This window comes from the organism of the source record quoted next, unplaced genomic scaffold, assembly GCF_019419815.1.
Source record: "Pyrus x bretschneideri cultivar Hongxiangsu unplaced genomic scaffold, Pyrus_bretschneideri_v1 Contig39, whole genome shotgun sequence".
NCBI lineage: Eukaryota > Viridiplantae > Streptophyta > Magnoliopsida > Rosales > Rosaceae > Pyrus > Pyrus x bretschneideri.
In genome coordinates, this window is record NW_025999712.1 from 2,179,140 (window position 1) to 2,190,950 (window position 11,811).

General features: G+C 37.4%; 2 protein-coding genes across 2 annotated transcripts; both read right to left on the bottom strand.

Moving 5' to 3' along the window:
- Positions 1-3,155: 3,155 nt before the first annotated feature.
- On the bottom strand, positions 3,156-3,920 carry LOC103929848. The gene is made up of 2 exons (XM_009339110.2): positions 3,369-3,920; positions 3,156-3,275 (listed from the first exon to the last, which is right to left on the bottom strand). Exons 1-2 carry the CDS (start codon positions 3,918-3,920, stop codon positions 3,156-3,158), a joined length of 672 nt encoding a protein of 223 aa, XP_009337385.2.
- A 4,239-nt stretch (positions 3,921-8,159) lies between these two features.
- LOC103929826 lies at positions 8,160-10,664 on the bottom strand. The gene is made up of 4 exons (XM_009339084.3): positions 10,323-10,664; positions 9,460-10,118; positions 8,664-9,374; positions 8,160-8,397 (listed from the first exon to the last, which is right to left on the bottom strand). Exons 2-4 carry the CDS (start codon positions 10,078-10,080, stop codon positions 8,317-8,319), a joined length of 1,413 nt encoding a protein of 470 aa, XP_009337359.2. The 5' UTR covers positions 10,081-10,118; positions 10,323-10,664; the 3' UTR covers positions 8,160-8,316.
- Between the last annotated feature and the right edge of the window lie 1,147 nt (positions 10,665-11,811).

The following is an 11,811-nucleotide window of genomic DNA, read 5'->3' on the forward strand; positions in this document are numbered from 1 at the left end:
TCATGAAAATGATGTTGGTTGAATATATTATCGTTAAGGTCTGCCGCTTGATTATTCTAACAATTGACGATCTTACCATTGAATTGACACTAAATTTTAGTATGCTATGGTAGATATTGTTTAAGGACCTTAGGAACTTACTAGTGAAAATCTAGTGATTGGATCTTACGGAGCAAGTGACGTAAGATCATGGACCCTGCCTCAGAACGACGATTCGATCCCTCATTAAATGTTGTTGTGGGAGATATATGAGAGTTTTTGAGTATGTAATATGGTTATTACCTTGATTTCTTATATTGGTATCATCTGTGAATATGACTTGGTTTTATAATGTGATTAATATTGAAATGTGATTATATATTTAGCCATAGACCTATGTTATTAAACATGATTTGGCTTGTGTACTGATGATGATCGGGATATGCGATTGACGTGCATATTCGAAAGGTGGTTGATTTGCATAGATGGTATGATATGATGAAATATGAGTGACTTTAATATATGTGAATATGAAATGGTTTTATAATTATGTTTCCTATAAATTGTTAATTTTTACATTTAGCCATCGATGTAGTTATATGAAGTGGGATTTGACATGCTTATTGGGAATATGGTTTGTTTTGTATGATTGGCTTGATTTAATGAAAGGTGAGGGCTAGTAGTGGACCATTAACTCATTGTCATGGGATTTGTTGCTTCGAAACATGTGTCAGCGCTTATGTCATTATTTCATTCTCGTTCGTTGAGTCTTCGTAACTTAAGTAACTTGATTCATGTGTTGTTTCATTGATTGGTTGTTATGCATTGTGCTCCATGATTCCGTTAAGTGGTCCGGGATCCTTCCTACTCCACTCCGTGATTCTGTTGAGTGACGATCCAAAATCGTATCCTGGTTTGGATTCCGCTGAGTGATGATCCGGGATCGAATCCCCCTTGGATTTCATTGAGTTTGGATTAAGATAGCTTCAAGGATGTAGGCTTCAGCCGAACTGTGTCGCTCTAACCCTACTTTTCATTGTGTGTATGAGAATATGGTTATGAGATGTTGTGATTGTTTCAGACGAACCGTTGGATGATTGGGTGACTTCCTCGGAGTTTTCAAAAGTTTGGTATTGATTTCTTATGAATGATTTATATTCAAGGTTTATAAATTGTGATTGATGGCTGATTTTATTATTGTATCACATGCTTATATTATTGTCACTCTCCCGAGCCTCGCAGCTTATATGAGTGCCTGATTTGCCAGTGCACCAATCCCATAATGTAGGCATTGACTTTACATATGACAGGTCTGGGTATATTATGAGAAACCGCTTGATATTTTGGTTCCGTTGAATGGTCCAGAACCCGATATTGTTGGATTTCGTTGAGTGGTCCGGAATCCTTGCTCTTGTTCATTTCCTTAAGGTGATCTTAGAATTCTAAATTCGAGTGGATGGGAATTAACCACAATAGATATTGTGAATATAAATTGGAATTACCATGTTTATTACTCATAATTCAAGTGGGAAATTATATAGAGTTCCTTGGTTAATTCGTGAAATGTTTTGTTATCATTGCTTAATTAACATAATTAAATGCTAAGATTGTGCATCTTGATTCACGAATTGATTAATTGACGGGATTGTGGAATGACGTTGGATATGAGTATTGTTATTATGATTATTTTAGTTGATTAATATTTCTAGAGAATAATATTGTGCTTTATTAATTCTTTAATATGTTACACGCTATGAATTGTGATTTTATGTGGGAACATGATGATTTATGTGATGGATTAAGTGGAAATGTTATTCGTCTTGTGGGATTATTATGTTGGATATCATTGTTATGGTTATGCCTAGACTTATTGATAAATATGGCAAGAGAATATGATTGTACTTCATCGTTTGTTCTTTGAAGGATTGCATGATATATATTGTGATATTTTGTTGGGACATAACAATTTATGTGATGAATGTTCGAGTATAGTGAAATGGTGAACCACGTATGGCTTGATCCCTAATGAGGGTACATAGGCAGTTTAACAAGGAGGTTAGATGCAGCCATAAAGTATACAAAAAAATTTACTATGAGATTTGATTCTCGAGTTGTGATTTGCCATATCCCGGAGATGGGTATGTTAAATATACGAGTATTAAGTGATGTCGCGTGTCGATCCAGAATGTATGTCGGGATCGGAGCGTGACAAAGTTTTATCTGAAAATGGTTTGAACTAACTAATGTTACTAATTCATGATTGGTAGAAATCCGTAACGAGCTTCACAATGATAACAACACACACACACAAAAAGCAATAATTAAATAAAAGAAACCCAAAATTAAGTCATAAGCATATAACACAAAAAATATGAAAGTTCAAAGGAAGACGCATAAATTTGTAAAAATAAAGTGCATGATCTCCTCTTAAATTAGAAAACCAAGGCATCCCAGTTCTCCATCTCGCTTTGGCTTCGCAAGGAAGGCACTAGTTAGAGCAGCGTCGCAAACAAAAGAAGCCACCAAAAGACGGAACGCCTGCGTTCAGAAACATGTCTAAAGGTTCAACATTTGAAAATTTTCCAAAACAAAGTTTTGATAAAAAGAGTTTATTGTCTGAAAACTCACCTCTTCCGCGCCCACATGAGCAACTCGTACCTCAACGTCAGTGACAGGAACATTCATTTCGCGTAGTATCGACATGCCAAGAATTGCAGATATTGGACTCACATTGAGATTGTCAGTTACCATGAACATCTCTGGTCCTTTTTAACATCTTCATTGTCATGCGATTTGGGGTCTACGAAGTCAATCACTTTCGCGGGCACGCCAGATATATCTTTATACGAGGATTCCCCAATTCCCAAAGGATGATTCTCATAGCCATATTTAGGGGGAAGCTCCGGACTCAGCAACATTTTCTTGTGGAGATATGACTTCAAGTACTGCTCATCAAGATCGCGGACACCTCTGTAAAGCTGGTCATTGCAACCTTTCATAGAGTTATTTTGCATCTGTTTTACTATAAATCCTAGTGGTAGAGTCAAGAAACTGAAGATAAGTTAACGAAATCCACCCCGGCTTGTGCATAACAAACCTCCTTAGATTTGCTCACTATAAGCTTGATAGGAATCTTTTGTTCTTCCTTATTCATTTTGTCCTCCACCTTTTGAGATTCAATGTGTATTTCTTCTATCAAGATATTCGATGCTCACGTTTGGAACGGTTTTATCCTTCAGGAGAGTATCGGACAGAGGTGTCTTTGATACTAATGGGCACATAAGCACATTCAAAACCTGGAAGAGAAAAACAAAACAAAAGTGAAGGGTCAGAAACCGGCATTCAGTTCAAAAATTCAACTTGGCATAACATGTCAAGACATGATTTACCTCATCGGCTCCTACATCAAAAGTCAGCTCCTCTACAGTATTCCAGTCCGCAAATCCATTTAACCCAACTAAAGAAGAGATTGCAGAAGTAAATGGGGGCAGCACTTGTAAATCATCACTAATTATAAATCTGGCTGGTCCTTTAACAAAAATCCCACCACCCTCGGTTTCTTTCCTTTTAAATGTGATCTCCACATTCATCATACCCTTATACCAACAACAAACAGTTTCGTAATAACTATAGCTTTGTGTAGGACTGCGACAAGATTCATTAGAACACTTAAAGTACCGGGAGGGCTCGAATTGATCGTATTTCAGTTTCAGGTTCATCAAAAGATCTTCAGCTCTACTGCGGGGATGTAGCAACATGTCTCGACATTCTGCTGTTCGAAAAAGCTGTAAATCAAGATTTTCAACACTTCCATATAAATTGTCCATGCAACCAATTCTTAAGGGTTGTGAACGATTGGAAAGCCTAACAATTTTTCCCATGGGCTTTGTCAAGAAACTGAGGAGAACATTGTTGGAGTTTGAGACCCTCTTGTCCCACATTGGTCAACAATATTTTTTCACTAGCTTTTATATAGACTTATTCTTTTTTCTTAGTAATTAGAACTTAGACCATTTGGAAATGGATTGAAGGCTTGATGATTATACTATAATATTAATATTAATTAATCAAGACAAGGGCCTTGGGCAGTAAACACACAAAGCAATTCGCTAGACTTCTATAATCCAGTGCGGGTTGTAGAATTAGGTAGTTGTATCCTGGTCGAGCAGACGTTTTAGAACCACAAGCACACGAGTGGGACGGAAATACTTCGCTAGACTTCTATAATCCAGTGCGGATTGTAGAATTAGGTAGTTGTATCCTGGTCGAGCAGACGTTTTAGAACCACAAGCACACGAGTGGGACGGAAATACTTCGCTAGACTTCTATAATCCAGTGCGGGTTGTAGAATTAGGTAGTTGTATCCTGGTCGAGCAGACGTTTTAGAACCACAAGCACACAAGTGGGACGGAAATACTGTTCAAAGGACATAGCGTTTGCGCTAGCCTACCTTCAATTCATTCAAGTTAGTATCATATTAATTTTTTGTAATTATTGTGTTATTACATTCTGTATTGCAAGTATTTTTGAATAATAAAGTATAAGTATTTCGGTTCTGTATTTTTGTTATTTTATTGTTTCTAAATTGTTCTCTAACAAACATCAATAAAATCACTATCACACTCTGCAAAGATGACTTTGTTGGTCAAATTGTTCACCAAGACCTTCAAGCTAATTTTGTTCATAGATTTTTCTCCCATGGTCTGCATGAAACAATAATAAACTGAATGAGTGAGTTGTTATTATTAAACTTCTGCTTTATAAAAAGAGATTCTAAATAAGCATCAACTACCAAGATAGACATACGCAATCCCTTTTTCTCCTCCTTCTCCATGTTTTTATTGCCTTGGGATTGAATAAATCAAAGAAGAATCAATGGACAAAAACAAGTCGGAGGAGTGCAGAAGGACAAACAGGAGTGAAAATCACTACCATAAATATAACGATTTGTGATAGATGGTCAAGAAGAACACTATAAATTCAATGAAGCACTTTCACAAAAAGAAATTTCAGAAAACCAAGATAAGTAACATGCATGATCAAGATATACATTTCATCAAGATAGTTCTTCACTAACCTCTGAACTCCCAAAATTGTTCCTGTTGATTGTTTGAGAAATATTTGAAGAAGAAGCCTGAATTATATATATATATATATATATATATGAATTTTTAGATGAAAGGAATTTGGTAAAGAATAAAACTCATATTATGATCCAACATTATCACATTGACTAGATAGATATTCCTCTCGTAATCCAAACTATGATCCAACATACAATTGCATTTGATTTATAAATGGACTAAATAAAAATTAATTATACGTACAATTGTTTTTTTATTTGAGCGATATTTAGTCTAATCTAAATTGTATTTTTTGAAACCGTAGATGACCATATACATACATGAGATATACGCCTTTTGGATTTGGTGACTATCCTAAATCCGATTGTGTGTGAATAATTTATAGGTAAATTACACTTTCATACCTCAGGTTTGGGGTCTATTTCAATTCGTTGTAGCATCTTTAAAACATTTCAATTTCATACATTAAGTACTATTTTATTTCAAAATAATCCCTCCATTACATTTTCCATCCATTGATCCGTTAAGTGCTGACGTGACTACCACATATATGCCACGTGGCTGCCAAATGTATGTCACAAGGCAAATAAAATATTTTTTTTATTTTTTATTTTTTAAAACCTGAATTTTCTCAAAAAAATAAAAAAAATATTGAAATAGACCGCATCCCATCTCCTCGCAACCTCCCCCACAAACCCATAACCCTTTGTCCCCATCCACACTCGCCTAGCTCGTCTTCCCCCTTCCTCCCGGCGACCCACCTAAGCCAGAACCCCGACCCTCCTTCCACCCGCACCCCCCACAGCGCGACCCACCTTGATGTCTCCCCCCCCTGGCTACCTCACCTTGCTTCCCTCCCCCTCGGCGACCTAACTCCTTGCATCTAACCTCGCCCAAAACTCAGATCCTGACTCGGCCGACCCACTTTGCCTAGAACCCAACCCCCACCCCCCTCTCATCTGCAACACCCACCCTCTTCTCCTTCCCCCATCCGTGCCCTGCCCCTTATTTTCCAGCAGCTATCTTCCTCGAACCAACACCCCCGTCTTCTCCCTGAACCGACACCCCTTATTCTTCCCCATTACTTGTATTGAAAAGAATTTTTGCCTTGATTTTGTTGCTCCAGCAAACCCCCATCAAAACAAAAATTTTCTAAAATCTCTATCTCAGCAAGGTCTTCAAATCCATCAAACAACCTTAAAAATTCAAAACAAAAGAAACCCATAAGCAAAGATCTTTTTGTCCCTGCAGACCGAGATTTTTGGGTTCAATCTGCCAGCGAGATTTTTTACACTTCCCCTAGATAAAAACCATAAATACTAAGAACCCAATTGCAATTCATACGCGAAAATAGACAATTGATGCTTCAAGTTAGTTTCCTTTTACTTTTTTGTTTTTGTTTTTTCAGATGAGAATCTAACAAAAGGCGAGGAAGAAAATAATGGGGAATTGGGTTGAAGATCCGATAACAAATGCGGCGGCTATGAGGCGGTGGGCTGTTTCAATTTAGAAGATTTCTCGTGCCCTTTTTCGCTGGAAATCATGGCTCGAACAAAACCCTGACCTCAAAATAAACAAAAAGACCGAATTAATCACAAAGGAGGAAGATGAATCTTTAATTTCGAAGGAGGGAGAAAGTGAGAAAGATGAATCTTTTGATTTTGAAGAAGGGAGAAAGACATGTGTAAACTAAAGATAACAAGAAGTCAACCTAAGATAATGGTTTTACCGGCAGAGAGGTAATTGCAACGGTCGTTCGTCTTCCCCTTGAGGTTGTACACCGTCGATTTGACGTCCCTGGAGACTTTGAGCGGCTGGAGGCAGTTGGCGAAGAGGAGAGTGCACTAATCGGCATCAATATCGGAGAAGATGGTGGAAAATCAATCGCGCCGTTGAGGGATTTGAAGGTGTAGACAAGCTTGACGAGGGTGGAATCGAGGGCGTAGCGGATTCGCCCTCCTCGAGTTGCTGGAAGAAGATGTAGATCCAGGAACCCTGGGTTCAGAGGAAGAACCCACGGTGGCTGAGCCCCCCATCACTTTTACGAGACATGCCTATGTTTACCCTGGGTTTTAGGGTTTTTTTTTTTTTTTTAAGATTCAGGTGGTTTTTTTTAATTAAAAAATTATTATTTTTGCCATGTTGGCAGCCACGTCAACACTTAGTGGATTAATGGATGGAAAATGTAACGGATGTATTATTTTGAAATAAAATAGTACTTAAGGTATGAAATTGAAATGTTTTGAAGATGTTGTAAGGAATTGAAATAGATCCCAAACCTGTTATATGAAAGTGTAATTTACTCATAATTTATTTTTTCTACTGGACGTATTTTGATAATGATGAACAAATTTAATTGAATTGGAGTCCGGATGGGAAAGAGTATGGAGTGATAAGTTGGAGCTAGGGTTTCTTCTCACAACAAAAGGTGTTTCCCAATAGGCGCCAGAAACCACGTTTCCCACTATAATAGGCGCACCACCTCGAGATGGCCTAATAGTTGAGGTAGAAATCTATACCAATATTCCACATGAATTCTTAACACTACCATGACGGTAGCCATGAGCTAGTTCTTTTTTTTTTTTTTTTGGAAAAAATTAAAAAAGTCTAATCTAAATTACCGAGAGGGTACTCGGACTTGGGTATAAGGAGAAAAGCTAATTAGGAACAAAGAAGAACAAAACCAAAGACTGAGGAGGAAAATTAAATTGAAAACGAACAATCCAAATCCAGTTTTTGAAATTTAGAAGGCTAATTAGAAACAAAGAGCCTTCCATACCAGTAAAAGTGCTGCAAACTGTAGCACATTGCAAACTGATCCCCAGATCAATCAGCTCACCACAACTACTGCAACGAATTCGCAAACACTTCCATGACTACTAAAGGATTCAGATGCGTTGCGGGGAGACGACAACATGGGCCATTCCTTAGTTCGGAAATGCTGTAGTCTGTAGATCAATATTTTGAACACTTCAACTGACTTCCATTGGTAGTGATTCTAGTGAATTGCTACAGGAAAGGCTAACAATTGTTCACAGATGCATTCTACGGGATTTCCTACTTTCCAGGATCAAATTAACAAGAAACTTCAGAACATTATACAAGTTAGAGCAATAATTAACCAACTAGACATAAAATCCATAACAAATATTCATATATTCAGTGCATACAGCAAAACATCTACTCGAACTTGTCATGTCTACGACAAAAGATACATCATCTTCCAAATTAGATAAACAAGCAACCATGATCCTCATTGTTCTTGATCTGTCATCCTAGAGAAACCAGTTAGAGGTGAATCAAAACAAAGGGCAGCTACCAAAAGACACACAGCCTGCAGGAAGAAACAAAAAAAAAAAATAATCAACTAATAAATGAGACATAAAATGTCACAATAGAAAACCATGCCACCTTCAACAGTTCATAAAGAATTTGAAAAGATGAAGGAAGGGCAATGGATCGGAGTTTACAAACAAGTGAGTTGATGCACAAAGGTTGTGTATTGGCAAGTCTATGGAGAGATAAATGTTTACAATTCCAAACACAATTGAAAACCAAGGGTTCATTAAGTAAACTAGAAATTGCAAAATCGTAACTCACCTCCACCTTGCCAAGATTCACAGTTTGCACTTCAATGTCAGTGATCGGCACATTCAATTGCTTCAGAATGGACAAGCCAAACATTGGTGATAGGGGTCGTACGATCAGGTTATCAGTTACCATGAACATCACTGGATCTTTCAAGAATCCATCAACACATCCATCCACACATCCATCAACACATCCATCTTCATGATAGGGAGATTTGGGGTCAACAAAAATTGGTGTTTCTGATTTTATAGGGGTGTATATGGTGGCTTCTTCAATCCCGAAAGGATAGTTAGCATAGCTAAAACCGTGGGCAAGCTTGGGATTAAGCAGCATTGTTCTGTGGTCAATTGACTTCAGGTATTTCCCATCAATATCTTCCACACTCTTGTACAAGTTATCGATACATCCTGTCCAACAAGAATCATCCGCCATCTGCTTTAGTATAAACCCAAGTGGAACAGCAAGGAAACTGAAAAGAAGATTAACAAAATCCGCCCCTGCTTCTGCATAACAAACCCTCTTAGTAGATTTGCTAATTATAAGGTTAACAACAACGTTTGTTTCGGTATCATTGGTGCCTCTAGCCACTTTAGAAATTATAGATATTTTTTGCTCACGTGCTTTATTGATATCAACCAACTGGGATTCCGGTTTAGGCTTCAGCAGAGTTTCAGTAAATGGTGTCTTCAAGACTAACGAACCCATTAGCAGACTCACAACCTAGCAAAAGACAAAGATCAGAAACCAACCTGGCGTTTCAGTTCTAAAAAGATTAGATAATTTGTCAATATTGACCTATAATTACCTCATCAACTCCTACATTGAATGTCAGCTCTTCGATATCATTTAGATCCACGACTCCACACTTCGAAAGATAAGAAGAGAACGCAGAAGTAAACGGGAGCATCACTTGTAAATCATCACTAATTATAAATTTGTCTAGTCCGTCCACAAAAACCCCACCAACTCGACCGCCTTTTACTAAAAAATTGACCCCCAGATCCATCAGCTTGCCGCAACCACAGCAAGGAACACTTGCATAATAACTAAAACTGTTTCTATAGAAGGTGCAACACGGGTTATCGCACAAGTAATGCATGGGCTCACTATCATCAATTTTCAATTTGAGGCACCTTAAAAGGGATTCAGCAGCATTGCGAGGATGCAACAACATGGCACGACATTCTTCGGTTTTCAAAAGCTGTAGATCAATATTCTCGACACTTTCATATAAATTGTTCATGCAACCGACTCGCATTGGAGGCAAATGACTGTCGGAAAGCCCAACAATTGTCCCCATAGGCATTGTCAAGAAACTAAAGAGAACATCAACAAAATAATTATCTGACTCTACGAAGAGAACTCTGTTACTGTCCTTGTGCACAATTGCCTTCAAGCTAAAACTGTTCGGAGATTGAGCGGCCATGGATGCGAAACGGAGCTGATTATTTAAATGTTGTTTCCCTGCTCCAAACTTGAATATAAAGTCAAGGTGAAAATCCATAACACATAATATAACATACAGAGAAGCAATTTCCGATAAAACATTTAAAAATAGCTCAACAACATTACAAGTAAATTCTATCAAATTTGGGCCGAATATAATTCTATCTTCATCACTTTGTCATTTCTCAACCAAATTGAATGATTCGAGAACCAAAATCATACCTTGGAACGAGACGAACAGATTGGTTCCCTTCACAATGGCTAACTCGCCTGGGTTTGGACGGAAAATAGTCGGAAAGTCGTCGGAAAGGAAATTCAATGCGAGGCTGCTTGTTCTGGGTTCGCGAGGACGAGAAGAAGCTGGTGGTGTACTTGGTTTGCCGGGAGGACTGTGCACCGTGTGTTCACAGTGCTCTGCACAGTGACAGCGGGAGAGAGAGCGCGAGGGAGGAGAGACAGGTCTGCGTGGAAAACAGAGACAATGAGTGGAAAACAGAGAAAACGAAGGAGAGTGGAAGGACGGAAAAAGGAAAAGGAAAAGGGAAAGGAAAAAGGAAGAGAAAGGTATTGGTTGGGAGAAACTTTTTCAAAAGACAGCTCGATATAACAATTATCATAAAATAATTTGTTAAATTTTTTTTTTGAAGTGTTCAACAAATTGTATTATTGTACTTAGTATATCGAGCTGTATTTTTAACATATTGAAAATTTTCTTGTCGGTAAGAACTTCTCAAGAGAAAGCCTCGGTTAATACCAAAAACGTGGACCTCACACCAATCTTTAATAATTGAGATCCCTCGTACAATCTTGTAATTTTATTATACAAATTCCGAATCCAATGTCGTCTTCACCCTTGTTCACTTGCTCTAATAGTGAAGAGTACAACTCGAATAAATGAATTATCATTAATTTAAAGGACGCAGTATAACAATATTGGGATCAAAAGCAAAAAGAAAAGAAAAAAAAAATCCGACCTCAGATCAAAAGAATGAGCACTATCAATTTAATTGATTTGCTAATATAGCCGATGGTAGTCAATGGTAGTCAATGACTAGATGGAAGATTTGATATTAAAAATATTTTGATACATATAATTTGATAGCCAAAATGTCGTCACTAAGTTCAAAAGACAGCAGAATCCACGAGCAATATCGCTAGAATACCAAAATATATAGATAATAATTTTGCAACCCCAAAAGGAGGGCATACAACAGTATTGAAAAACTAGAAACAATATTGTATCATTTACTGGTCCGATCAATTCCAGTTTGCAGAAACGAAAGCATCATCATCTTCCAGATATCGGATGACCTAGCTCAAGTCATTGCTCTTTGTCCTTGGCTGCCTAAGGAAGACATGGTGAGAGCAGAGCCACAGAAGAAACGAAGTCACCAAAAGATGAACAGCCTGCAGCAAGTAACAATACAAGAGAGAAACAACAATTAGAACAGTACAGTAACACCATATAAAAATGGGAGACTTTAGATGTGGTCCTTAGCTATGAATATTCTTTGATTGAAACCTTGTTAGTTTTTAATTTTTGATCGAGGTCCCTGAAATTAATGTGATAATTTATTTCTATGCACGTTACTATATTTTTTAAATTAAAAAGTAGAAATTCTAGTTGTTTATATAAATGAGATTTTAAATAAAAAATCATATTTTGTGGGATTAAAAATATTAAAATATAAATGTATATATATAAACATGG

Excerpts from the sequence above, each read along its gene's own strand:
- LOC103929848 (XM_009339110.2), bottom strand. The coding sequence starts at position 3,920 with ATGTGGGACAAGAGGGTCTCAAACTCCAACAATGTTCTCCTCAGTTTC. Across the intron at positions 3,276-3,368 it reads TTGATGTAGGAGCCGATGAG|GTTTTGAATGTGCTTATGTG; the intron begins GTAAATCATGTC and ends TTTCTCTTCCAG.
- LOC103929826 (XM_009339084.3), bottom strand. The coding sequence starts at position 10,080 with ATGGCCGCTCAATCTCCGAACAGTTTTAGCTTGAAGGCAATTGTGCAC. Across the intron at positions 9,375-9,459 it reads TCAATGTAGGAGTTGATGAG|GTTGTGAGTCTGCTAATGGG; the intron begins GTAATTATAGGT and ends GTCTTTTGCTAG. Across the intron at positions 8,398-8,663 it reads TGAATCTTGGCAAGGTGGAG|GCTGTGTGTCTTTTGGTAGC; the intron begins GTGAGTTACGAT and ends TTCTTCCTGCAG.